Source organism: Bolinopsis microptera, chromosome 11 (genome assembly GCF_026151205.1).
Source record: "Bolinopsis microptera isolate Bmic1 chromosome 11, MBARI_Bmic_1.0, whole genome shotgun sequence".
Classification (NCBI taxonomy): domain Eukaryota; kingdom Metazoa; phylum Ctenophora; class Tentaculata; order Lobata; family Bolinopsidae; genus Bolinopsis; species Bolinopsis microptera.
Window position 1 is genome coordinate 2,436,290 of NC_087082.1, and position 27,901 is coordinate 2,464,190.

The 27,901-nt window shown below is 38.9% G+C and overlaps 2 protein-coding genes across 2 annotated transcripts; both read left to right on the forward strand.

Annotated features, from left to right (window-relative positions):
• The first annotated feature begins 498 nt into the window (after positions 1-498).
• On the forward strand, positions 499-27,831 carry LOC134822928 (dipeptidyl peptidase 4-like). Its single transcript, XM_063834205.1, has 23 exons — positions 499-694; positions 5,135-5,227; positions 5,429-5,694; positions 7,764-7,855; positions 8,434-8,519; positions 8,792-8,831; positions 8,970-9,093; positions 10,771-10,854; positions 11,003-11,097; positions 11,338-11,409; positions 11,863-11,994; positions 12,174-12,318; positions 12,458-12,560; positions 12,752-12,943; positions 13,056-13,272; positions 13,418-13,539; positions 17,950-18,132; positions 18,728-18,896; positions 19,108-19,212; positions 19,416-19,577; positions 21,708-21,771; positions 26,295-26,422; positions 26,576-27,831. Exons 1-23 carry the CDS (start codon positions 507-509, stop codon positions 26,906-26,908), a joined length of 3,195 nt encoding a protein of 1,064 aa, XP_063690275.1. The 5' UTR covers positions 499-506; the 3' UTR covers positions 26,909-27,831.
• On the forward strand, positions 13,865-14,743 carry LOC134823064 (dipeptidyl aminopeptidase 4-like). The gene has a single exon (XM_063834413.1). The coding sequence runs from the start codon at positions 13,865-13,867 to the stop codon at positions 14,741-14,743; it is 879 nt and encodes a 292-aa protein (XP_063690483.1).
• Positions 27,832-27,901: the final 70 nt, after the last annotated feature.

The following is a 27,901-nucleotide window of genomic DNA, read 5'->3' on the forward strand; positions in this document are numbered from 1 at the left end:
TTAGAAGAATTCAGTTGAAGGAAATTGTTTGTCATCCATTTCTTGATATCAGACATACAGTGTTCCATATTGTGCTCTAGCTGTGATGGGTCATCAGAATCAAGAGTGAAATACAGCTGGGTGTCATCAGCATACAAATGAATACAGCACCCATGCATACTTGCAATGTTCTCAAGATCTTTGGTGTACAATATGAATAGCAGGGGGCCAAGGATTGAACCTTGTGGCACACCTATATTAACAAATGTGTGAATTCCCACAGTGAATGTCCTCAAATTGATCAATTCTAAACGGACGATTAATATAAACAGTTGTGATATGTCTCTAGAGACTATTTTGCGCTAGAATAGACCAATAGGTCATACTCTTTTCAGCTTTGGTTTCTCCCAGGTATATACATTATACACACTTCAAAGTTTGGCAAATTTGAATAAAAAATGGCAGATATTGTTCAACATGAATCAAATTTTTATGGATAACCAATTAAAACTGAATGATTTTCAAGGATGGACAACAGATATGGGGATGATTACAATGGAAGCTACATTCCCAGAGGACCGCCAAGTTATGCAGGCAGTAACCCACCTCAGGTGAATGGTAGCTATTCAGGGAGCATACCAAGAGGTCCACCAAGCTTTGCTGGAAGTGTACCTAGACCTTATGACAACAATGAAAAAGAGTTTGATGCTAACAGGTAAGAAATTTAAGTTCCAAAATTATTTTGTTTGATCCTTGAATTGTGTTAGTCAGATTCATAAACATGTAACAGGTAATGTTAACATATCTACAACAACAAATTCGATTCCATGTTATGTACCATAATGATTAACTAACTAGTAACTATGAACAACTTATTCTTGCAAAAATCATCTTTAATCATGCTATTGAGGGTTCACTTGCAATAGTTGACTCATTCATTTTCAGGATTCCTTATGCACAACCATCACACAACTTCATTCCTTTACCACACGGTTACAGTGCAGCACACAGTAACATTGTACACCCTCCCTATTACACTCAGTCAAATTGGTACAGTGAGCACAATGCACATCACAATTTGAATTATCCCTATGGCCATGGCCATGGCATCCATCCTCAAGCAGTCTCGCATGTACCCCAAAAACCCACATATTGGATATCAATGTGTGTAATATGTGTTGCAAGTATCCCAAAACACTTACCTAGTAAATGTCCTACAGAAATGGTGGATAATACATACATGTGGCCTTCTATATGTTACAAATGCAAGTCTTTTATTCCAATACATGATCATAAAGATTGTCCAAATGCTAGATCTTTGACTTGTACAGCTAAGAGCTTGGACAACTTTTTGCACCATACTCGTACAACAGAACAAGAAGCTATTGAAATACGGAAGAAATGCAATCGCAAGAAAGCTGTTAACTCAAGAAAGTCATCATTTAAGATAGCTTCAGATGAAAGTGTCACAGGAACCACATTTAACCCTAAAAAAACTAAGAAAACATTTGTTCAGAAGCCCCACGGTCCTAATCGTCCGAATTTACCTCCAATGTCTTCGTTTTTACAACCGATGAATGAAAATAAAGACTGTAACGGTAGAGAAGCATTTGCCACTTGCTCAGCTGCTAATACACTGAGAACTCCATTTGTTGTCGGAGATAACACTGGTGATTACACACTGCCAAATATTGAGAAAACAAAGAATAACACATACACCACAAAGCTTGATTTTGATGATTTGGAAGAGACACGGAGCTATAAGGAACAACCTGTTAAAGTTAACAGAATATCTAGAAAGTTTGTAAGGGCCAGGATTATCACAGTCTCTAATCCAACAGTACATTCAAACCATCTAGTAGCTTCCAAACAGGAAACCCATTCTCTGGCCGATGTGAAATGTTCAAGCTTGATAACTAACAGTGATGTTAAAAACAAGGACCAGCCAGTTGTTTGGAATGATCTGTCGTTAGTTTATTCTCAAGAGTCTACCAAGACAGCTGAACGAAATTCGTTTGAGGGAAATGATAAAGAAAACAAAATTCCTGAAGCTCAAAACTATCAAGTTATGCCAAAGTCACCTCTCCCAAGAGCTTCACGAAGCATCATAACCCTTGGTTCTGATTCAGAAGCAGATCTGTACTCTTCAAACGATGAGGAAGATGTCCTGATGAGCCACTCATTCTCACGCGTTAAGAATCTGAAGGATAATGTCCATGTAAAACCCCTTTCTTTTCCTCAGATAGAATCACCTGATTCACTGTCAAAGAAAGCTCTTTCTTATATTTCTCCTATCGATGAACAGACTTACGACCATAGATACTTAAATAGCAACGAGAATTTCCAACTACCTTTGGAGTCTTCAAAAGTCAGCCTGCAACAGTCAAAAAACAAAAGAAAGAAGAATGGAAAAGGTCATCAAATATGCAATTTCAGTAAGAAAACCCCAGGTTCTAGCTCTGTCTTAGACAATTTACTTTTACAAGCAGGTTGACACGATTCTGTTTTATTCCATTTTCTATTTGTTTAAAACAAATTTTGTTTCATTTGTTTCGTTACTTCGAATCAGTATCAAAGCACTATATTATAGTTTGACGATGTTATGTCATGAACTGTCATCCTGTTACTAATATCATGTTACGTGCGCGGTGCAGGAGGTTTTTAGTTTCATAAGTTCATAACATGGCCATCAGATGTACGTTTAACCAATAGACGACGTATTTGCCAGAATATTCGAGCAAAGAAGGCCAGTAATAGTGTTAAAATCGGGCCACATTAACCATCATTTTAACAACAAACCAAAATCGAAAACAACCGAAAAAGCATCCTTTCTCAATTCGAGAGCAGCTATGAACATTGAACTGTAACATGCATATTTTGGCGGGAAATGGTTTCTACAACATCACAAGCAGGGTCTAATAATGACAGATTAGCATCCTCCTTTAATGTGAGAGCCGCAGTACATTGTCCACCAGCAAATATACACTTTGTATTGTTGTGGTTCCATGATGTGTACTCCCGCATACTTTTAACTCCTGTTTTTCTTCTTGCTGCATTTTTGTGTGTAAGGTTCTACAATGATGTAATAAAATAAGAAAGTACATACCCCTCAGATACATATATATATATATACGATTAAAGTCATAAAATACTGATAACCTTAAATGTGCTTTTCTGATCGTCTCAGTCGACCTTTTGTAACATGAAATTAGTTTGATAAAAAATCCACTGAAATTAGCAATAAGTCACATTCCACAAACTGCACTTATTAGACGAATACTTAGACAGTAATACATGTACGTCTGCAACACTGAATATTGAGGGGTGTGCATTTCAAGTGTAAGTGTAACAGTCAACAGTAGTCAGTCGCCGGAAGTGGCCATTTCCCTCTGTCCCCCCAACATTTCATTTTGTTACTTTTCTGCGTTGTAAGACTTTCTCGTTATGAGCGGTTTGGATGGTGAGGGTTTTAGCGGGTTAGTGTCTGGCATTGTGTTGCTTTGTATACCAGGTTATAAGCCTTTCAGAAAGGAAAGAAAACTCTTGATTCTCCAAATATTTCTTTCAAGTAGAATAATAAAATCTTCGGTCATCTGCCATGTTAAACTCATAAACAGAAGAGCAGTCACAGATCTAGAGCTCAAGAACAAGCATAAGTCACACGAAAGCAAACGAAAATACGGCAGATTAGTATAAGTAATCACACGGATCTTCATCATGCATGACATTACTGTAAGTGTGAGCAGTCAGCAGAGGTTGCGTTATTGTGGTTACATGAAGGAAGGTAAATAGTTATCTAAACAATCCGCACACTGTACTCAGTACTGTACTGTACTGTCCAATGTCCATGTGCTTACTTGCTGTGTAATACAATAACTCAGGACTTCGTTTTAACATTTGACATCAAGTCGTTCCGATGATTTTGATCATGCTTAACAATGTGCTAACTTTGCTGACGTTCTCGTTCTTTTCAAGATTGTTGATAGAACGGATCTGCTCTCAATCTATGATAAGATAAGGCTGTTTGAATATTGCCACAGATTGGCCACCTTGACATTTTAGACTGTGCCCATGCCTCCCTGGGGAACGTCAAATTTTTCACGCATTAAGCGCAACCAAATGGTTTTGGCGTGCATCCAAGCTATGTAGTATGTAGGACCTAATAGATCTAATATTATACCATTATACCATCACTTATCATACCAAATAAGGTAAATTGTTTTAGATCCCCGTTTGTTCAGTGCTAGCTCTCTCTTCCCATCTTATTGTATCAGTTAAAGTTGTCATTTCTTGGCATTTGTTATGTTTCTGGCGACTTGTCCTCCACAATATTAGTTAGTTATGTTAGCAGTTTTCCTGTGAGCAGTGAGTGTGATGAGGTTATATTTATATAGTTATTTATTCAATAATCAATCTATTTCATATTTCTTTATATAATGTAATTCAATATGTTTAAATGTTTATTGCGTTATTTAAATGATTGGTGTTTCTGGTACCTTTCCCATTAGGCTGGTATTAAATGTATGTTTTATTTTCAAGTATGAAGTGTTTAAAACTTTTTAACAAACGTGTTCAAATGTTTGTATTTTTTGACTGAAACAGTCTTTTTTGACTGAAACAGTCTTCATATTGAAATTTAGTTTCGGGCTTTTATGTCCAATTTATTTTTTGGGTTTCTTATGATTTTAGTTGATTTGGCACAAGCCTAATATTGACTTTTTATTGAATTACTACCTGTGCAATTGTTGATATAGTTGCCTTGTTTTCTGCTATCCTATCATTGCATATTTTGATAGCTTATTAACTTATTTTCAATATTCCACACAATATCATTAATCATGATCCGTGTTTTCTTGCTTTTCCCCCGTATGTGTTAATGATCACACTACTATACACAACTCTTACATAAACACTTATCTTCTTCTGGTCGCTCAAAACAACAAACATTCACAATGTATCATACATAGTGCTATTTATATCGTACATCATAAATCATACACTGTGAGATGATTTTTTAGCTAAACAAACTTATGAACAATAATTTCCTAATATCTTGAAAATTAGGGGCCATCTTATCACGGCTGGAGGATACTAATTGATAACTAATTGATAACTAATTGATTGATCGTTTTCTAATCGGTGTTATCATTACAAGTCATCAAAGTAAGGATATGAGCCGCTATCCACGGGATAACAAAGGCGACTACACCCAATATAATCCGCACGATTCTGACAGAGGCAGCAACAGGTTAGCTTGTAATTAGTAGATATTTAGTTATTATTAATTATTAATCAATCGTATAAAATACTTGCTTCGTTTATTATTTATGTTTTTATTCAACTTTTATAACGCAACTCATTGATCTCTCGATGACTATAAATTGAAACTGAAATGATCTGAAATTTAAAATTTATTTGATTCTATGCATAAACGAGTTCACAAAAACAGGCCCGATAATGACCGTTACTACAACGATCGAGACCGCCCTCCAATGGAGCCCGGACGTGATTCTTACGACGACCACGGTTCATACAGACGGGACCCCAACGACGACCGTCGTGATCCTTACTACGACGATCGCGGGAGAGAACCGCACCGGGATGACAGGCGATATGATGATCGGAGCGAATCGTACAATGGTAAACCGTACGATCAGGCATCGTACAGACAGGACTCAGGGTCCTACAGATACGACGACCGCCCTCCACCTAGAGGTGAGTTAGTCCTGAAAATTTGTTTGTAATCAAGCAGTTATTTCCTCTGCTACTCCTGCTGCCTTTCGGTTGCCAATCTTTCTAAAACCTTTTGTAACCTCTTTTACTCTGATTTCTTATCACTTTTGCTGGTTCTGTGACTCGATAATGAAAACATCTTACCCTCTTCCTCAGACTATGAAGCGACCAGGGGTACAGTGCACGTTCCACCCCCAAATACCCCCGCCTCCCTCATCCCCTCCCACCACTTCTCAAACTCACCCCGCTCACCCTCACACAATATCCCACCTCACAACCACGAGACAAGATCCTACGAGTTCACTCCTAACCAACTACCTGAGCGCTTCTTTGAGAGGACTGACTCCTACAATTACCCCACAAGTTACCCCGAGTCTCCCGATATCCAATCCCCGCCCGTAGGTTACGGTTTTAGTTCAAACTCCAACTCTCCCCGGTCTCCCTCCACCAAACTTCCCCCCAAATCACCGGGCTCGAGAGCATCTGGCTCGGTGTTCCTGGCCACTTCACCCCTCACTTCACCGGGGATCAGATCCACAGGCCGTGTTAGGTCTGGGTCTCGTGACACAGCACGTGACACAGCACGTGACACAGCACGTGACACAGCACGTGACACTGCACGTCCACCCTCTGTCAGATCTTCTAGCAAACCGCTGTCAGGTGAAACTCGGTCAGCTACCGTGCAGCTATAGTGTTGCTATAGTGTTGCTATCGTGTTGCTATAGTGTTGCTATAGTGTTGCTATAGTGTTGCTATAGTGTTGCTATCGTGTTGCTATAGTGTTGCTATAGTGTTGCTATCGTGTTGCTATAGTGTTGCTATAGTGTTGCTATAGTGTTGCTATAGTGTTGCTATAGTGTTGCTATAGTGTTGCTATAGTGTTGCTACAGTGTTGCTATAGTGTTGCTATAGTGTTGCTATAGTGTTGCTATAGTGTTGCTATAGTGTTGCTATAGTGTTGCTATAGTGTTGCTATAGTGTTGCTATAGTGTTGCTATCGTGTTGCTATAGTGTTGCTATCGTGCAGCTATAGTGTTGCTATAGTGTTGCTATAGTGTTGCTATAGTGTTGCTATAGTGTTGCTATAGTGTTGCTATCGTGTTGCTATCGTACTGCTAGATCTGTGTAGCTACTGTTCTGTTTAGATATCGCCGGCTATCGTGGTGAATGGTTACCCTGGATTGGTGTCAGGGTTCGGGCCATTAACGAAATGCCATTTTCAGCATTTTTGTTGTGCCCTCTGGCTAGATGTAGAAATAATCACAATTCATGTATCGTTATATACATATTACATATAGTATAGATGTATCGTTTCATGTCTTTCTCATTTGTCAATTCATTTCCGTATTAGTTTGGCCTAGACCCAAAATTGAGGTCTCTGAAAATTCGTATATTTTTCACTTAGCCTTGAATTAAGTGCCACAACCTAAAGATATGAACAAATCAAAATTGAAATAACATTGCTACATATGCTCAATTTGCAGTGACCACCTTTCAATTCGTCCTTTAAAACATATCGATATTCGTATACTGTATCTGCTGGCTTTATGTGCTCAGTACAATGCAGATGTACACTATACACTGTTGTGCACTATAAACTGTACACTATGCGCTGTACACTATGCACTGTACTCTCTACAATGTACACTTCCGTCTTAACTCTACACTATATTATAATATAATGTACATTGTACAAGGTGCACTGGACGCGGCTGGACGCTATACAATACGCTCCACACAACAATAACTATAATTACACTGTGCCTCCTACTGATAGGAATGTGAAAGTGGAAGTTCCCGAAAGCAACTCATAGCTAAAATTTCAATGTAGCCTGTGTTATCATAATCTTTTTAAGAAGAAGATTGAATACGTCACTGAAAAGCTGCAAGCATTTAGTTCAGCCCTATTTCCTGCATAGTAGAGATGAAGAGCTTCAAATACTATATGATAGACCCGCACTGCACTGTATTGGCCAATTAGTAGCTTTTATACCATATCCTACATTAACCCGCCCAATAAACCCACCCAATAAACCCTCTCTCTCACCCAGGCGGAGGTAAAGAATTCTCCCAGTATGACGACGAGTATGACAGTAGAGGCGACCCCCGCTCCAGAATACCCCAGGAAAACGGAGCCACCGAGGTATGTGCGGAATCTGCGGAATTTCATCTCCTTAATTAATTAAACTAATTACCGCTAATCTGGTCTAAATATGCACTACTGCACTAGGTAATGTATCTAAATTGTTTATGATCCGAACACCTTGTTTCACTTTATTATACAGCTCAGTTCTACAATCTACATGTGTAGAATGTGTGGAATGTGATATCATCCTTGAACACTGTGTTGTGATGATTAATGATCCCGCGCTCGGTGTGGGTGTAATTCAATCATTTTCTGTGTGGAAACTTGAGCCTGTAGCAGTGAAATAAGGGGGGTTGATATTCAAGGGAGTGCGGTAATTTTTGCACTGTGTATTGTGATTATTGACGAGATATTATATCACGATCTGACGATGGTGTGAATATTCTGGAAACGAATATCCCCGAATCTGAAACTAATGTGATGATTCAATAACGTTGGTTGTATCATAACTTATCTGACTTGTAATTTCGTTATTATATTGGTAACCTATGTTATCATTGAGGGGAAGATATGATCATGATATCACGTACTTTTATTATAAAGTTTATTATAAAGTGTATTATGAATGTTTTCAGGTAGATGACGTCAGATTAAACGAACGTGACGCAAACCCGCGCTACGCTGCTCAGACCGGGGCCGTGGAACTTGCTTACGCGCCACCGTGAGTCACATTACGTCACGTGACAATGAGTCACATTACGTCACTTAGAAAATATGTCATGTGACATGACATGTTTATCTTATTTATTTTGTACTGATGGAAGGAGTTACCATTACTCGTCAAATTGAAAGTTCATCTTAGATAATTAATTAGATGGTAGGTTGGAGGTTGTATTATTATACTCGGAGTGCATCCAAACTGATACAATAACAGCGTTTTTCAAACCCTGAATTCTTGTTAAATACCCAAGATTCACTGTTACTCTTTTACAGGGAAGCAAAAGCGAAGAAAAAGCCTGTTCTAAAAGAGTTGGTAAGTCAGATAAGTGAACCAACTTAAAGTTAAACTTAGAGTTAATCTTCGAGAAAAGTTGGTCTGAAAAAATGTATTGGCCTGATTTGCATTCTGAACAACCCCATTTTCTCATACATTACCCTTGTTTCCGCTCAGAAACCGAAAGTGATAAAAGAGAAGTGGAAAAATAAACCCCCTAGAGAAAGAAAGAAGTACTGTGCTCTGTTCACATTCCTTATTCTTGCTGCCATATGCATAATCGTCGTCCCCATGGCTATATGTAAGTTATGTTCTACTGATTTATTACATTAAGCATATAGAGTTCTTTCATTTGTTTTGTAAGATTTTGGTATGATATAAGAGGAAGGTTCATCGACGACTGACATTGTGTTCAAATATTTCAAATATTACGAGCTTTTTATACCCTGCCGTTAAATCAGTCGTCCAGATATCTCAGATTTATTGAATAAATGAATTCTAGTACTTATACCAACCTTCGAAATTAATGGTTTCAATCGAACTTGAAATTCCGAAACATTTGCTGGTTTAGTTATTAAAGTAATCGAACAGTCTCATTTCGAAACGATATCACGATCGTGAATCTGTGATTAGACCGAAAAAAGCAGGTAGCATACATTACATGTTGTCATCATACCACTAGTGTACATCACGTGTATAAAATACTGTTGTGGGCCATTTCCTACTTTGTCAATTGGTAGAATGTATCTTTAGTTTCGTTTAATGCTTGTGTCAAGTTCGATTATTGCACGTGCAGTATTTACTTTACTTCTCGTCCCAAGTAAGTGTTTATTGCGCGTTTCGTTTAATTTCGTGAAAGGAGTATCTGTTTGGCTATTTTGTATTTTGTTCGGTTGAAATTAATTTATATTGAACTTCTGAAAACAATTAAATGCCACCTCAATGCAGTTTTTTGTTGGAATAGGTAGCCTCGGGGTTTTCGGGCTGGGGCTGGGACTGATGCTGTTGTTTTTGTGTGAGGGATATGGTTGTTGTGAAAATTGAAGGATGTAATAATTGTATGTCGAACTTGAACCGCACCGTCCACGGTGGAAATGTTGAGCTGAGTTCTTTATACACCCCTACAATGGTATGTGGCAGTTCCTTGTGTAGAGCGATCTATCTTATCTAATCTAATCCATTCATTAATTGTTACACTTACTATAATACACCATATCATTATATTTTTCTAACCTACAATAAAATGTGCCGAAGTGAAGTTATCATCACATCATGACCTTGTTATAAGTTATTACCATTAATATTTAATCTCGTTATAATATACAGTGCCCTGTCAACACTATTACTGATATGACACGTCGCTCAAATCCCCCAGGAATTGCACTATTTCTCTTTTATCTACTCAGCGTTCAGTTACCCAGCACTCTTAATATTTGTATAAATTGAAGGTTGAGTTATTAGCTGAAGGAGTTTAAATCTGCCTGCAGTGCGTATTATATTAGGGACATATAGATGCGCATCAAGTGTTGCGTTTGGTGAATAAATAACAGTTATTGTGTACCGACAGTTATTAGTTGCAAGTAGTGGACACCATGAACCGAATAAGAATGAGACAAATCAGGATACAGGATAATTCAAAAAATTCAAAATTGAATTTGTTGAACTGAGTATTGAAGTTGATAGAGGCCTCTGTGTTTCCTTTTGTTAAGAACTCCATAACAAACAAATACCTGTGCTTAAGAAGAACAACCTTCAATAAACTATCGACTTTTCATACGCTTCAAAGTTTAGAAATTGACTTCATTTGACTGTTAAACAAGGTATTTTCTTGAAACAAGACCGAATAAACAAGACCAAATTGCCAGTAGAATATGTTGACGAGGTTATGAGGGGAGAGCTGGATTCTCAAAAGTCAAAAGAAGCTGAAACAACAATGTGTAACCTGTAACAACAACCTGTAACAACCATGATATTTCAGATGTAAGACTGTGGCACAAGTTAACGTGGCAAGACATCAGGAACCTCCAAGTGGAACCACGGAATATAAAGTGGGGTCAGCACGGTAAGTGGTGACACAATCCTCCGTAAGTAGTGACACAATCCTCCGTAAGTGGTGACACAATCCTCCGTTAACTTTAGATCTGACTTCAGTTGTTTTCAGTTGTTTTTTTCTCTTCATACTTTTGGTGTTCATTTTTTGTAACTTCCAGGACAATATGTGTACTACAGAGATTTCAGTAACAACGTCATTGAAGTTGATTTGATTAACCATAGCTGGGACCCCATCTTTACATTTGAACAATGGGTAGGTTGTTTTTTGATTGAGCGTTTTCTTAATACTAATATTCCCAATTACAGTTGTCCTCTATTCGTCCAAGTTCGTCATTTTTATGTGTGAATTTTCTTTCTGAATCTAGCAATCCGGAGATTGTTAGACCAACACATCAGGATTCCAATATAATTGGTTCTAAATTTCGCAAAATGTTCTGTTTATTACTACCTCTGTACTCTAATCGATTCACATCCTCACAACTCCTTATTTTAGAACAAAGCTGGGTATGATGATTTCGACGTAACAGGACACAACAGACTTCTCATCTTAGCTAAGAATAACGGGGTGAGTGGACTTATATTCCAAACTAATTAGAATATTCATAGATATTATGTATTCTTGATGACGTGCAGTAAAGATTCGATCACCGGAGCAATCTAAGTATGTCACGACTCACGATTTGAAATTTCAATGTTCCGGAGTTTAATTGGTCCGTTATGTAAATTCAAGTTTTTTAATGATTTAAATATGACGAAATACCGGAAGTCAACAGGTTCAGACTTTTGGGGTTGTTTATCAGCTGTTATCAGTAATGACACAGTTCTGTAGTTCGGAGACGGTTAAGTAGGTATTTTCGGTAACGCGCGATAAACGTTTTTGTAATAAAAGTAATCATTGTAAACATTATTAGCGCGCGTTTTGAACGAAATTTGAATTACAAATCTTCGATCCGCCATGTGAAAATGCATGCGTACCATGTGCAAATTGGATGAATTAACGACCCACTTGTACTTTCAGACGAAATTTCTACACATGAACTTTGTTGATCTTTACAAGTACAAGATCGGAGATACCAACAACGAACCCCAGAAGTTTGAGAGAAATGTCGTCCATTGGTCGATTGCATCGCATTCCTCCGAGGACAGATTGGTAAGAACTCTTAACCAACGTTAAAAGATTAAAAAACACATTTTTCTCTGTCAAATGCCAGAGTAGAATCTAGCTCTCGTGATCATCCCGATATATTTATGGTAAGACTCCTTTACCAAACATTAAAGTATTACATATATTTCTTATCTAATGCTCGTTTCAATGTTAACTTTGGACAGGTATTCGTTCAACAAGATCAGCCGAGTAACTGTTACAATATCCGCTTACATGAGCTGGGTCCCGTTAGTAGAACTCTCAAGAATATCGGAGAGGTGTCCACCAAACCGTCCGTAATGCGAGGAGTCCTCTCATACCTCTATTCCGGTTATTAGCAGTCTTAATAGTTGTTGCACTGTTGCAGTGATTTAGCTTGCTGTTTAATTGTGCCATTTCATCCTATATATAAGTAATAGCAAAGAGTTTTGTGGATTAATAATTAACATGATCCGGGTATTTATTACAGAGGAGTTTTATGGGAAGTCGTCACAAGGATTCTGGGTGTCTCAAAATGGAGATTACATAGTTTACATGATAACTGACACCAGCAACATGAGTCCTATCTCTGTGTAAGTGAGACTTCTGGTTTATTGATTAGCTGTAGATTAAAGTCAGAGGGAACTTTTATACCTAATTAATATTGTCAGAAATTTTGCTACGGATAAAATGTTTCCAGAGCGAATGGATACCAATTTTATGTTTGATTAAAATTGAAATAATTGATCCAAGAGTTAGCAAATAATCCCCTTTTCCACCACAGACAATCACCAGAGGATCCTGAGAAAGAGATCGTGTACAACTACCCTACGGTCCAGAACAACAAGAACCCACTAGTCCGACTGCGAATGTACGACGTGTTGCGCGGTGAGATAATTACGGGAGCCGACGAAGCGCTCAACCCACTTGGGAAACAGGATCGGGAATACATCACGTCTGTTTCTTTCCCAAACGCGTAAGTTCCTTGGTGTCAATGTGAAAATCACGTCGGTTTTTTAACCATCAAAACTAGAGGAGATAAATTCCACAATCCAAAAGGCAAAATTAACCCTCAAACAACTCTACAGGAAGAAGCTACTGGTAGAGTTCATGAACAGAGAACAAACCCGGGCCACCACAGAGGAGTGCACCTTGAACCTCAGCCCGACATGTGAGGATCTCCGTGTCTTGAGACGGAACAGTCACTTGGGGTGGCTGCCACGGTATCCGGCCGTTGCGTTCCCTGCCCAGGAGGATCTCAGTACACAGCAGTATTACGTGCTTAGGCCAAGGGTTGATAAACAGGTACGTTCTATAATCTATACTGGTTCATTTGTTTGTGTGCTGAGGTGAAAAACATTTTTTTCTGGTGTGTGATCTTTAAATTGTGATTTGAAACTTTCATTTTTACGCAATTACCGAGTTGTTCATTTCTAAAATTTCATTTCAGTTCAATTTCACCCATCTCCACAAATACGAGACGACGAACGACCCAAACAGGAAGATAGCCATTACCACCGGGGAGTACGCTGTCACTGAACTGATAGGAAACGACTACACTCGCAAACACGTGTAAGAACTTTATTTTACATCTGTTAGTTTTTTATTGACCATACTGACAAACTGACTTATTTAAGACGGAAACACATTTAAACCGCTGAAAAACTGACAGAAATAATAAAATATTCATGTTGTTATAAACTATGACCGACAAACCGACGGACAGACCGACAAACATCCCAGGTACTACATTTCGACGGAGAGAGGACCTCACACACGACACCTGTACCGCATCACACCCTCCACCGGCTCCAAACATTGTTTGTCATGTGGAGTAGGCTGCTCCTGGGTCTCAGCCTCTTCCACCGGGATCTCACGTGACCTGCATCACCTCAAGATGACCTGTCTTGGACCAGGTCCCCGTAATCGTGTCTACCTCTTCAAAACTAGTCAGACTAAAAGTTTTATGATCATACGAACAAAGCCGGACAAAGAGTTGAAAACTCAGAACTCTGTAGTTGAGGAGATAAAAAGAGTCAAGTTGGGAGAAACGTGGTTTTACGTCAAGTTTTACAAACCGAGTAACTTCAACCCGAGAAAGAGATACCCGGTGGTGTTTGACGTGTACGGAGGACCCACTATGAACAAAGTCAGCACCAAGTATAAAGTCGGATATGACCACTATTTTGCGGGACGGTATAACACTATAGTTGTCACCATGGATGTGAGAGGTACTCCCGGAAGGAGCGACAACTTCCAACGAGCTATTTATAAGAAATTCGGCACTGTCGAGGTAACTGACTCGATTGAAGTTATAAAGTGGGTCAGTCGGGAGCCGTACATAGATTCGTCTCGCATGGGTATTATGGGAGCTTCTTACGGTGGGTACCTGGTGTTGAAGATCATTGAGGCGGAGCCGAAACTGTTTGTGGCGGCGGTGTCGTCTGCAGCGGTGTCAAACTGGCGGTGGTACGACACGGCGTACACGGAGCGGTTCATGGGACTGTACGACAGGATGGTGTACGAACGTGCTTCAGTGGTACCGGACTTGAAGAAAATACCTAACAACGTGTTACTCCTGTTACACGGACTATCGGACACAAACGTGCTTATTAGACATCACTGGGCAGTGGTCAGGGAACTAAACTTGCGTCATAAAATATACAGTCATTACGTGAAACCAGGCCAGACTCACAGACTAAAACGACTGTTTCACACTTTACTTTGGTTTAGAAAGAGGCTTTGGAATCGAGGAAGACGGTGTAGATTCGGATAAATTTACAAAACAATGTAACATGCAGTTATTTTTATAAACCGTACGATAACAAATTTACAAATCAATTATTATTATTATAAAACAGGATCTTACCGACAAAAATGATTCTTAAAAATACCTTAATGCGGTAAACTGTACCCTTGAAAAAGATTTTCCCAACATCTGTTGCATGCAGCTATATCTTTAATTTCGTTCAATTCATACAAGTTGTCCATTTGCAAACTTCTACTATTTAAATCACTTCTTAAAACCGATAACAAGTTCATTCTAGGTCTCCCCAATCTTCCAATGAATAAATTATCTGATTCAATAGCAAATGAGAGAGCCGTTTGGGCTGGGGTGTTCTCCATACTCCTGAGAATGTGTCCAAACATTTTCCACCGCTGGTGTTCAATACGCTTGGATAACTTTTCAACTTTGCACCTTTCATACAATGCTTTGTTGCTTATCATACCTTTAGGCCATTTGATGTTTAAAATGGACCTGAGGTGTCTACGATGGAGTGTGTCCATTTTCTCCATGGTTGCTTTCTTAGGACTCCAACTATTTGAGTTGTAAATCAATACAGATACAACTTGAGCATCGTATAACCTCAGCTTTCTTTCAAGGGATATTTTCTTACCAGACAGCCTTACTTTTTCAAAGTTCTTAAAAGCAATCTCAGCTAGGATTCTTCTTCTTTGAATGTCCTTCTCAGTACACAGTAAGGAACCTAGTGACTTGTTACTTCTCCATGGTTCGTTATTAGCTAATGGCTGACCGTTTGTATCTTTATCAGATTTTGTCGCTAGGTAGAAGGTACTGAATTCAGTTTTACTTTCATTTACTTGGAGGTTCCAGTCTTTGAGAATCCCCTTCACTGTAGGAAGGAAAATTCTCAGTTTCTCGATGTCCTCGTCAGCAAAGTCACAATCGTCTGAATATTCCCACTCAGTTGGAAAACCTAGTTCTGATACTGGTGGGTTTGGTCTCCCAGATACAGCTCTGAGGTGGTGTAAGGCTGCTGCAAGAATAAGTGTGAATAGCTTTCCAGATAAACTGTCACCTTGAAAGGCTCCGAGTAAACTTTCAAACTCTTCCGACAGTGAGGAGTTAACACGAACTCTAAGGAGAGTATTCGATAGAAGGTATTGAACTAAACGAATGTCGTCCTCCGAACAACCAGCATCTTTCAAAACATTGATGATAGTGTCCCTTTTCACGGTATCAAAAGCTCTACTCATATCAATACCCATTTTGCTAAATGTCCATTTCTTCCTCATTACAACAGATATGAGCATTCTCTGAGCCCACACAATGTCAGAGCAGCTCCTACCTCTCTTGTAAGCACTCTGCCATGGCATGGTGTAGTTGTCAATTCTACTCTCAACCCGTTTTAAGGCAATTTGAGTGAGCATCTTCCTCGATCCGTTTAACAGTGTAAGTGGTCTAAGGCTTGTGAGGGGACCCTTAGGTTTACCGGGCTTCTGTAGAGGAGTCACAATACCTTGTCCTATCGAACTTATGTATTTGTTCCCACTAAATGACTCGTTAATTGCCTCAGCATACTTCTCAAAAGTGATTGGATGGGCGTACTTTATCAGCTCATTCTGGAGATTATCTGGACCACTGGCACGGTTTGATTTGAGTTTACTTGCAGCAAGTTTAACTTCAACTGGTGTGATGGGGTTATCAAGTGGTTTTGGATCGCAGGTAAAAGGTTGCAGGCCAGCTTCAACTCCTTCTGTTAGTTGTTTTTCGAAGAAAGATTTCGCTGTGTTTGCTTTCCCTAAATCAGTACCAATAGGGTTGTTGTTGATATCATTGACCACTATGTTACCCGACTTTCTTATTCCAGCTAAAGATCTTGAAGCTTCAAACATCTTTCTAGCATCGTCAGTGTTATTTATTTCTTCCGCTAGAGCGTCAGCCTTCATGTTATTTATTTGCACAAGTCTCTTAGAAATGCTATTTTGAATCTTTCTAACTTCTCTCCTATCTCCACTAACATCACTACCATTTGGGGCTGATTTGATCTTCAGAGTCTGATCACGCTTTTTTGCAACTAATGAAGCTACTGTTAGATCACTGGAGAAATTTTTTTTTAGAGGATTTCCCTTTCAGTGGTATAGTTTCTTCAGCACACGCACGTATGTCACTAAAAAGTTCATTCATTTTCTCATTTGGGTCATCTGGATAAGTTTTACCCGATAATCTTTCAGCAATCGCACTTTGATATTTCTGTCTGAGTTCTTTATCAATGTAGAGAGTTGAACAGTCAAACTGAGTGCTATCTGATTTTTTGGTTTTGTGAATGAGAACATGATTTTTCAGCGTTAATCGAGTTACAACAGGTTTGTGATCAGATCGTAACTCAGCGCCTCCGTATGATCTGCTGTCCTTTATTAAAACCGTAGACCTCCTCCTGCAAAGCACATAGTCAAGTTGAGCGTATATAGGAGTATTTCTCTTAGTCCTGTGTTCACCAGTCCAAGTTAGTTTGTGCCTACTTGGATGATCAAACAAAGTATTGCATGCTGCTAGGTCTTCTTTAACCATAAATTCAAGCAAATGCTCCCCATTTTCATTTCTAGTCCCAATACCATGTCTACCTATCAAACCTTCCAGACCTAATTGTTCATCAACCCTAGTTCGTTTACCCAGCTTTGAGTTGAAATCTCCGCAGTGGAACATTTCCCATTTTGATGGAGTAGAGGATACATTGTGTAAACCCCTAACATTCCAAGAACAAACAGCGAAAACAAATAGCACAGCACACAGTGTTGATCCCATCTTGATTTTGGGCGTATCAAATCAATAGTTGAATAATACCTCATTTACATGTTTTTCAGTTATAATTAATATCTTGTTTGTATAGCAATTGGACCTTTTATTTCTGCCAAAAGAAAGATTACAGAAAACAGGATTATGACTAACTTCCGATTGGGAGATTTAATTGACTTATTGTTCACTATTAGTATATTTCGTTATTTTGTCCTTTAAAGGTCCATTATCCATGCTAACAATCAAGTAAATGCCAATCCACTTGCAATCACTTTTAGACAACTTTGTTGTTCGACAGACCCCCAAAACTAAACCAAATACTTCTCCTCCTATTTCAAAGAAAAATCTAACTACTTTGAGCGATGACAGCCTGGTACAGTTCACCAAACTTGCTATTCTCAACATATCACACAGTGCACACTAAGTAACCACTATACCGACAGATTGTACGTGAGAACGGAAGTGCTGAACCCTACCCACGAGCGAACCGCCTCCACCCGTAAGAGAATGTTGTGGATGTACAATGACTCTGCGAGTGGTGAGGCCCAGCACACTTGTATCTCTTGTTTGGAACCTGATGATAGGTGTGAGGTTGCCACTGCTACCATCGACAGTTCTATGCACTGGTCAGTTGGGTTAATTAGTTTCTTGTTAGTTTCTTGTTAATCGGCTTAGTGGCTCAGTTGGTTAATCCGGGCCTGGTATTGCTTGAGGTACCAGGTTCGATTCCCGACTCTGTCACTAGCCGTGGGGTGAGCGTCGTCGACGCTCAGCTAAGGATCCTGAGTGGTCTATGCAGCCCCCCGGTCCACTCAGCCAAATACTCGAGAAATCGGGTGTGAGGGTTAAATGAGGAGCTGCCCATTGCAGCAAAGTCTCGGGCGAAGAAAGTATGGTACACACTACCTTAACCGTCACTGGCCTAATGTATAATTGAATCCTTCGGCTTCCTGTAATTGGCTGGTTACACACTTGTGTAACAATGTGGCTGTTGGAATGTCCGAAGTAAAATAAGAGTTGAGATAAAAAAAAACGTCATGGCGAATGTTTTTATTTTGTTATTTTTGTTAGATTTTTGCACATTATTAATGAAATTCATATTGTTGGAATCGGTCCCTTTCATAATAATACAAATAGGTATTGTAGTGACCATATAATCCAGATTTTAGCCGTACAAACTGATAATAACCCCCCATTAACAAAATTCCACTTACGCTTCAGGTACCAGATATTCTGCCTAGGACCCGGTGTACCGTACGTAAGAGTAAAATCATTCGCCAACAACACATACAACATCTACGCAGACGATCAGGCTAACATTCAATACCAGGATCCAAGTAAACAAGCCCAGCTTCTTCAGAAGAAGTCACCTTCTGTACAGTACACTCAGGTATTTATTGTTTGTCTGTGGGCTAAGTTTGAAGTTTGAATATTATGTCCTTTCGCGTCGGCCACACTTCCTCTCCCTCTCATTTTACCTTTTTAATCAATATTTAAATCTTCATTAAGTATCCCTAGAATCCCTAGAGAGTACTGTGAAATTTAAAATGTCATGTTTATGGTGAGTTGCCGCAGGTTTTCTAACATTTCACTATTTTCAGGTAGAGCTGGATAAGAACACTAACATTTACGTGGCTGTAAAGAAGATATTCCCACTGTACTATGTTAAACACGCTAATATTCTTAAGTATCCGCTCCTTATTTGGGTAAGTTTTTTCCAGACCTACTTTCCTTATAAAGTTAAAATGGACATTTTTTCTGGTACACAATGTTACAATTTTTACAATCATAGCCCAAAAAGTACAGTCAATTTCATGGTAGTTTATCTATGATAGAACATCTTAATCATGCGAATTTACATGTTAATTAGTAATTAGTAATTAGTAATTAGTTAATCCCTGTGCCATAGGTCGACCCTAACCCTGAAGGCAACATGGCCATGAAGAAGTACAAGTTAGATCTGGCACAGTGGTTGGCGACCTCCAAAGACTGTGTGGTCGTGTATATGGACGTGAAGGGTACCCCAGGTCGGGGCCTCGCATTCCATCACTGGCCTTACAAAGACTTTACCGTAAGTCTTTCCTAAGTCTCTTTTTAGTTTCCTAGTGAATGTTTTTGTTTAATTGCAAGACTATTTGATTTCACTTTTCCGAAAAAATATCTTGTACGAAATCTAAATTCATCATAAAGTCGTATTTCGATTGGGCGACATCTGTCCGACAGCGACATCTGTCCGAAAGCTGAATTAGGGATTTCGGACAGATGTCGCTGTCGGACAGGAGTCGTTTTTGGCGACATCTGTCCGAATTTCGGATCATATTGTAATTTAGGTTCACATTCGCATTTCACAAGCTCACAGGTAATCTCGTGACGTTCTAAAGCTGATGTGATCCCTTAAGATCTGATCCATCGATACGTGATTGACTAGTTGAGAACAGGATCGTGCTAGCCGTACCCTAACAAGCTGTCGATCACATCACAGGACATGAGTACATGTAGGACAGCAGTATGGAGATCACTTATCGCAATCCACAATGGCAACCAATCTTCAGTTTATCCCTGGACGCAAACAAGGCTCGGAGAACCCTATCCTAAATGGCTTCAGATACGTCTTCGACAAGCGAAGTAACGACACCTCCTACTGGAAATGTTCGGAATTCCGAAAGGGTTGCAGAGCCCGCATCCGTACCGTGGACAGACAACTGATCACTCCTACTCCTGACCACACTCACCCTGTCCACCATGCTGAAACGACCGTCCACGTCAGCAAACAGAACTTGAAAAGAAAGGCTTCTGGTGGAGATCAACCGACGAAATACCTCGTATCTGAAGCAGTCGGTGGATTGGGTTACGAATCTAGAGCAAAGCTTGGCTGCCAGCTGTCATCCCTCAACAGAATGGTACAGAGAAGCAGAAAAGCAGCTAACAGACACCCTTCTAACCCGAGAGATCTGGAAACGCTCTCCATTCCTGCAAACTACATCCTCTCTACCGACAACGAACCAATGATGCTCTGGGACTCTGGATGGGACGAACGGACTCGTCGATCTTTCCTTTGGGGGACTCTTAAGAACGCAGATCAGATCCTGGAAAAACGACGACCCTCTACCGCAACCTGTTCGAGGAGATAGACACCTGGGCTTCTGGGGGCTACCAACCACAATCCATCCTCATGGACTACGAGCTCGCCATTCACAACGCAGTTGCTTCCGTGTGGCCCTCCACTACCAGACGAGGATGTAACTTCCACTACAAGAAAGCCCTCCTGAAGCATGTTAAGCAGACCAACATCTGGGAGGAGTACCTGACTCCAAACTCTCCTGTTCGGGATTTCTTCGCGATGACTGGAGCTATTGCCTACGTTCCGGAGACTGACGTCCCTCGAATCTGGAGACACCTGAAGCCCCTCCTTCCTATAGACATGGCTGAGTTTGCTTCATACTACGAAAACACTTGGATCGGGACATCAACCACCAATCCTAACTTCGCTCCCCACATGTGGAATCAACACGAAGCTGCACAGATGAGGATTCCATTCAATGCTGTCCTGCTCGAAGCCCACAATTTGGAAGTTCCTTGATTGCCTTAAAGCAGAACAAGCCCTTACAGACGTGAAGAAAACCAAAAGAGACGGGCGGGAACTACCTGAGCCACGTGCACCCAAATGGATCCGTTATGATCGACAACTTCAGAGAATTGTAGATGATTACGACAACTACAGCAACCCTATGGATTTCCTTAAAGCTATCGGAAATTTGACTACGCTTTAGATTTGATTCTGTGATATTGTATTATATTGAATTAATTTATAACATTTAAATAACATTGTCCAATTTATCGACATCAAATTAAAATAAACTGTGGTAGTAAACTATGGCTCAGATCATATCTCAAATTGGACATGTTACGTATACAATTTAGCAAGTAACAGTTTAGATCATGTCTCTAATTGGAAATGTGTCGTATTGAAATCAGGTCACAATTTCGGACAGATGTCGTTTTTTTCTGGTACCCTGATTCGGACAGATGTCGCTTTCGGACAGATGTCGCTGTCGGACAGGAGTCGTGTTACCTCGTATTTCCAATGTTAATTTCATGTTGTAATGGCCCCCTCTCTCTCCCCTCCCCCCCCCCCATCTCTACTCCTCTTTACCCCTCTCTACCCCTCTCCCACTCTTTGCTAAACCTGGGTACTTTACAGAGACTCGTCAACAAGGCTGAACAAGCGATCAGAGATATCAAGATGTACTGGCACGTCAACGACAGTGAGTAGTCTTAACTTCTTTAAACCGGCTCTTGAGATTAGCACTCACTCCAGTACGCGCATTTCTGTACAGTTGACACTGTTAACTGCGGAGTCCTTTTCTGTAAATCCCGAAATGATCGTTAATCCATAACAACTTTAATTGATACAACTGAATGATAAAAAACGATTCGAGAACCAAATATGGGAACTGGGATTTATCATTTAAGCTACAGGGTGGGCCAAAAGTCAGTACCCATAGGTTGGCCTTTATAGCTCAGTCACTGAGTGCCCAATTTAAATACTTCTTTCTGGTATGACTTAGTACCACCACTGGTTCGAGGAATTTGTCAACTCGAAAAATATTCGCGCTCATTTTTTTCAAATGGAGGTTCATTTTCACATTTATTTGATAGTTTGGATAGTCGGATCAAGCTAAATGTTATTGAATTGTGTTTGGCCATTCGAATTACGTTTGTCCTGAAAGAATTAGAACTGTAGCTTCTCAGATGACCGAGATATGAAGCATAACGAGTTTATTCATTACGTGTGATCAGGTGATTGGATTACCTAATCACGTGATAAGGTGCCCCCGTTAACTACCCCGTTAAACATTATGGGAATTGTTAAGGGTGCCCAATTAAGGTGTCGTGTCACGGTGTCACATAATCACCCAGTCAATATTGTTAACGAGATACAGAAAATGCTTGATAACTTCGTCATTTCTAATCCGTTTTGCCTCATGTTTTCAGATCATATGCAACATTTAATAATCTACCGTCTCTAAAAAATTAGGCGTTCAGCATGTTCAGAGAAAACAATATAGGTGTTTTAATATTGAATGGGCGTGGTCTAAAATATTCGAATTTTCAAATTTTGACGACAGAATCCTCGAACCAGTAAGTACAGTATGCCATCTGCAAAGCAACAGCTCTCAAATATAAAACACGGCGGAGCTATTAAGGCCAACGTATGGGTACTGACTTTTGGCCCACCCTGTATTTTATAGCTTCGTCTAAAATATCATACTTAAAAGATAAAAGCATCAGTTATATCATCAACCACAAAGTAAAATAAAACAGTACAAGGCAATTCATCCCAATGTTGATTCACAAAATATTTGAATCATTAATCATTGATAAATTAATATGGTTTGCAGTTAATAATCTGTATTTTAAAATTTGAAGTTTTAATGATATCTTACTTTAACATAATCTTTTAGTTTACCAAACAGACTACTACTATTTGTCTCATCAAGTATCGTATCATTAGAAAAATTAGGAAACATTATTACTGTGCACTTAACTCGTGCTCTTGACATGGCAAGATATAAAAGTTCTGGAATAGATGAAATTATACGCTTCTCAGTCAGTGTCTCGTTGTTATGATCAAAGAACGATTGCAGTGCTATAACTGCAGGCCATTCTTTTGAATATGTTGACATCACCCTCCTTGGTGGAATATTTTTTGAAAACAAAATATCTTCCAAAGTGGATTTAAGTAAATTGTCTGTGTCTGTAAGAGAGTGAAGAATACCCACATCATTACTATCTATCTTAATATCATCAAATAATTCATTCAATTCTTTGACTATAATATCATTTATAAGTTTCTCATCAAACTTTGGCAGAACATGTACGGTAGTTGTAGGTCCATGTATATAGTGCCCGGGGGCTTGTAAAATGGCGAAATCATTTCTAAATGTTGATACAATAATGTGTCCCTGCTCAATGATATGTTCTCGAATTACTGACAATGTTCTCGACAAATCAGAGGTGTTTCTCAAGTTCTTTGATAGACTTACAAGCTGTGTAGATGATAATGTGTCGGTAAAAAAATTGACTAGTCTATAGTTGGGTCTTAAAGTTACCTTCTCAACAGGAATCATAAGAAGAGGACTTTGTAGCATGTCACATGATATCCAAACGTGCCAAGAATGTGACAGTTCAAACAATGTTTCGGGTAATCCATAGTCGAAATTATTGTTTTCTAGTAGAGTGGAATGTGTATTGCAATCGAAATGTACCCGAAAATCGTCGTAAAAAACGTTAATTCCTTCAAATAAACGTATAATATCACTTTGTGAGCTATTTCCAAGAATCTTGAGACCATAGCACTCCCTATCATAATTAGCACTCCTTATCATGATTATGACAACTTGATTCTCTTCAAGATAGCCTCTTATTTTACGATATATTTCATCAGCAGGTTTTTCTGCCATTTCTGTAGCAAAAATAGAAAGGTTCTTAACATCTGCTTTGTCTAGCGGCTTATGTAGATGCTCTGAGGATGTCATCTCGTCATCAATGTCATATGTTTCAAGGAATAGCACAATTTTGTTGTCTTCGCTTGACAATGCTAGTTGTAGCATCTTAGCTAGTAGTACAACAGTTTTACCGGCTCCAGCGGGTCCATTGATCCACAAGAAATTCTCACTTGAATTTATCAAGTCGTACTGTTGTTTAGTCAAGTTGTCTATTCCTAAAAAGTCCTTGACGATCTTGGGTGATGGAATAACTAGAGGGTTATTGCTCCTGAAGGTAAATCTTCCTGAACGCAGTTGTTCGTCGATTTTTGCTATACACTTTCCCAAACTACATTTGGACTTATCACAAATGGTCTTGTCTGTGCACCATATAGCTAACAATAAGTTCCTAACATCTTCATGTTTGGTCCGAAACTCAGGATGCAAAGGCTCATTCAAGACAAAATCACTTATATTGTCTTTCCACCAATCACTAAAATATTTCAAATCTTCTTTGAAAATTATTGATGAAAGTTGATCTCTGCTTAGCTGAAAATCTTTCTTGGATGATTTTTCAAAGTTGGGGTAAACAGTAAACTGGAGAACTGTGAACCGCTTACAAAATCTTTTAACAAATTCTACCATCTTGTTCCTCTGGTCCAGTGATTTCTGGAAAGTTTTGGCAAATGCTTGCGACTGCAGGTGATCTTCGCTACAACCAGGGTCTAATTGTCTCCCGATATGACCCATATTCTTCACTTCGATTATAACAACGTAGTTTGGTGCTATCACTACAAAATCGCATTCGCCTTCTCTGTTAGTTGCTCTCTTCTTGCACTCGGTACATCTTCGTTTAACATGGGTTAAATCTCCCAGATAATATTGGAAATGAGTATATTCAAAACTGTGGAGAACAATCAAATCTTCACCACTCAGACTCTCTAAAGCTCTGTATACAATTACCTCAGCCTCATAGTTGAGTTGCTGGTTTCTGTCGTTTTCAAAACTGCATCCGGGCTGATCTTCAGGGTAAATGTCTATATACTTTTGTTGAGGAGCTCTGGGTAACATGATGGGATGTTTGTCTCCAGTTGAACAGTAGGTTTTAAATATCTCATTCCCATTCCGCAGGTATTTCTCGTACTGTGTTTCATTGGTCATTGCTCTCTTCGCCATCTTGGGGGCGGCGCCAAATCGTAGTTTTAATGTGGGACAATTTTGAAAAACTTAACTTAGGTACTAGCAAAACAGGGGGAAGCCTTTTCGGCGGGGGGTGCCAACAGGCAACGTTACGCCACTGCTTTGAAATGCACTGTAAATTGATAAACACAACACTAACAGCAAGTAAGTAATACAATAGAATAGTGGATTGTGCACGATCCGCGTGTCAAAATTCAAACTCAAAGTTAAACAAAAGTAGAAATGGCGGACAATTTTAATACGCGTGTTCGATGTTCGATCGATCACATGCTTGATTTGTTCCAGACTAATCTTGCGCATGTGACATTAAGTACGATCCTATTATTATGACGATATAAATTAAAATGAGGCGACATTGATTTAGACGTGTACGCTGTCTTTTTCAAAATTTTAAAAATTTATAACTTTTAAAAATGACTCATGAAATTCAACCGTTACGTATAGGGATCGTAGTCTGGAATTTTGTCATTGGGACCACTATTTAAAACAAATCTTTTCTTGTTTTAATGTTAGCAGATACAGGCTACAGCCTCGTATTTTTACACTTTTTTACACTACACTTCTTTTTCTGTGTATGTTGTAGTGAAAATTGTAGTAAAAAAGTACACTAAATTACATTTTTCTTAAACTCTTCTTTTTTCTATTATTTTCCCATCAGTTTTCACATTGTACATTTCCAAAGGCAAAACAGGGGTAAACGATACTGTTTGTCAGACAAAAATGTCACTGAATAACACTTTTTACAAGTGTAGTGAACTCGATATATGTGGAACTGGTTTGGGGTTTGGGCTATAGGAGAACCCGACCGGAAACTGCCGGATATTAATCTCATTTCCGGTTAAACGGATCTTAACTCTAAGAAACCGAATTGAGGGTCAAACATTTTATGTAGAATTAAAGGTGCTAAGAGATAAAGAGTAACCCGTACAAAGAAAAGAAAGACAACCTTGACCAAAGGTTAAAATTAATAAACTCATTAAGATTTTGTCTCTCACTTTTATTTCTTTCACAACTTTTATATCTTTCACAACTCTACCAACAATTCTAATAATGTCCCTCAAACACGGCTACAGTAGTAAACTAACGCACAAATTGCCCAGATAAGGTTGCGATAATGGGAGAGAAGATGGGAGGTTGGTTGGCTCTGAAGATGGTTGAGAGACAGCCTGACTGGTTCAAGGCTTCTATCGCTGTTAACCCTATCCTTAACTTTGAGCATTACATTCAAGTAAGCATTTGTATTGTGAAATGTTAACCGGGTGATTGTTATCATTTTTCCAAAGGCCTGGAATCTAGCACATTCTCCAACACAACAGTTTTATGGTTCATGACCATGTTGATTAAAAAATGCTACTCATGATTAATTATCGGAACCTTCCAGGCGTTCTCTGAGCGGTATCTGGACAAGTACACCGCCGGACAAACTAGCTCAATCTACCCCTCCGCCGCCATGGACTTAACCAAGTTGAGCACAGAAATCAGGAAAAAGACGGCTATATACTACGATCCGCGAAACTACGAGGTACCCAGTACCTACCAAACCATGAAACCCTTCCTGGAGGGTGATAAAACCACTGACTTAGAGAACTTTAACTTGTTTAACATTATGGATGTGGAGGAGAGTTTAGAAGATAAAGTGCTCGGTGACGTGTTCCTGGATATTGGGCTGAATGTCACTGCATTTTTGGAAGAGAGCCCGCATAATATTTTCTAAGTTTAGTACTCAGCTTATCAGAGGGGGTTGTTTTGTCGTTTTAGTGATGAGAATATTTGTTTTTCTGTTGATTTTGTGACAGACATCATTCAAAAGATATTGTACGCCGTGGTCAGCACGAATGCTCGAATGATATCACAAATTTTATATTTCATTTAGGTCTGCTTATATTTTAACCATGAGTTGATATTATCGAAATCAGTTATTTACATTTTTTGCATTTTCAAAGTGTGATAATTTTTCAGTATATTTGCGAAAATGAATTATTTTTTGCCGGGTAGGGAGATTTGTGACATGCTGAGGTATTGAATAAGGTGTAAGGTGATCGTGAATTTAGCTTTTATTTTCATTTTAGTGAAACTTATTATTTTGATCCGGTTCGAAGAATTCCCAGTTTGCGTTCACCATTAACGAGTACAAAATATATTTTATTATGAACTATTGTCATTGATTCATGGTATTGTGAATCGAATTTAAGTTTTGAAATTTCGTGCTAAATCATTCAGTTTACAGACCTTAGAGGTGGTTATTTTATGATTTTTATTTCTTTTTATTATGGAAATTCAGAGTTTTAAGATCTTTAGTTCAGAGCTACATGGTTTGTAGCAGTATTACATGATTTACAGTTTAGTTCAGATGATTTAATACAACCAGCTCTATAATTTTAAGATTAACTTGCGTTGAACGAAATAGGTTGTTAAACAGAGTTTTTTTATTCAGCAGCACAGAAGATGTAGCCTTTCCAAATGATTTGGTTTATTTTGAACGGAAACATACTAATACTATACCATTAACAGATAGAACAAGTTATTATTCAGATGATTTCAGAAATATCTAATAACGTTTCAATAATATTACGATGTATGACAATAGAATACAATGTTAATGTAAATACTTTTGGTACTTTTAGAAAACCATCAAAATTATCGAATTTGACTTTTCTGAACTACTGTTTAAACGGGTGATACTCGTAAAATATTTGTTCCAAACTCG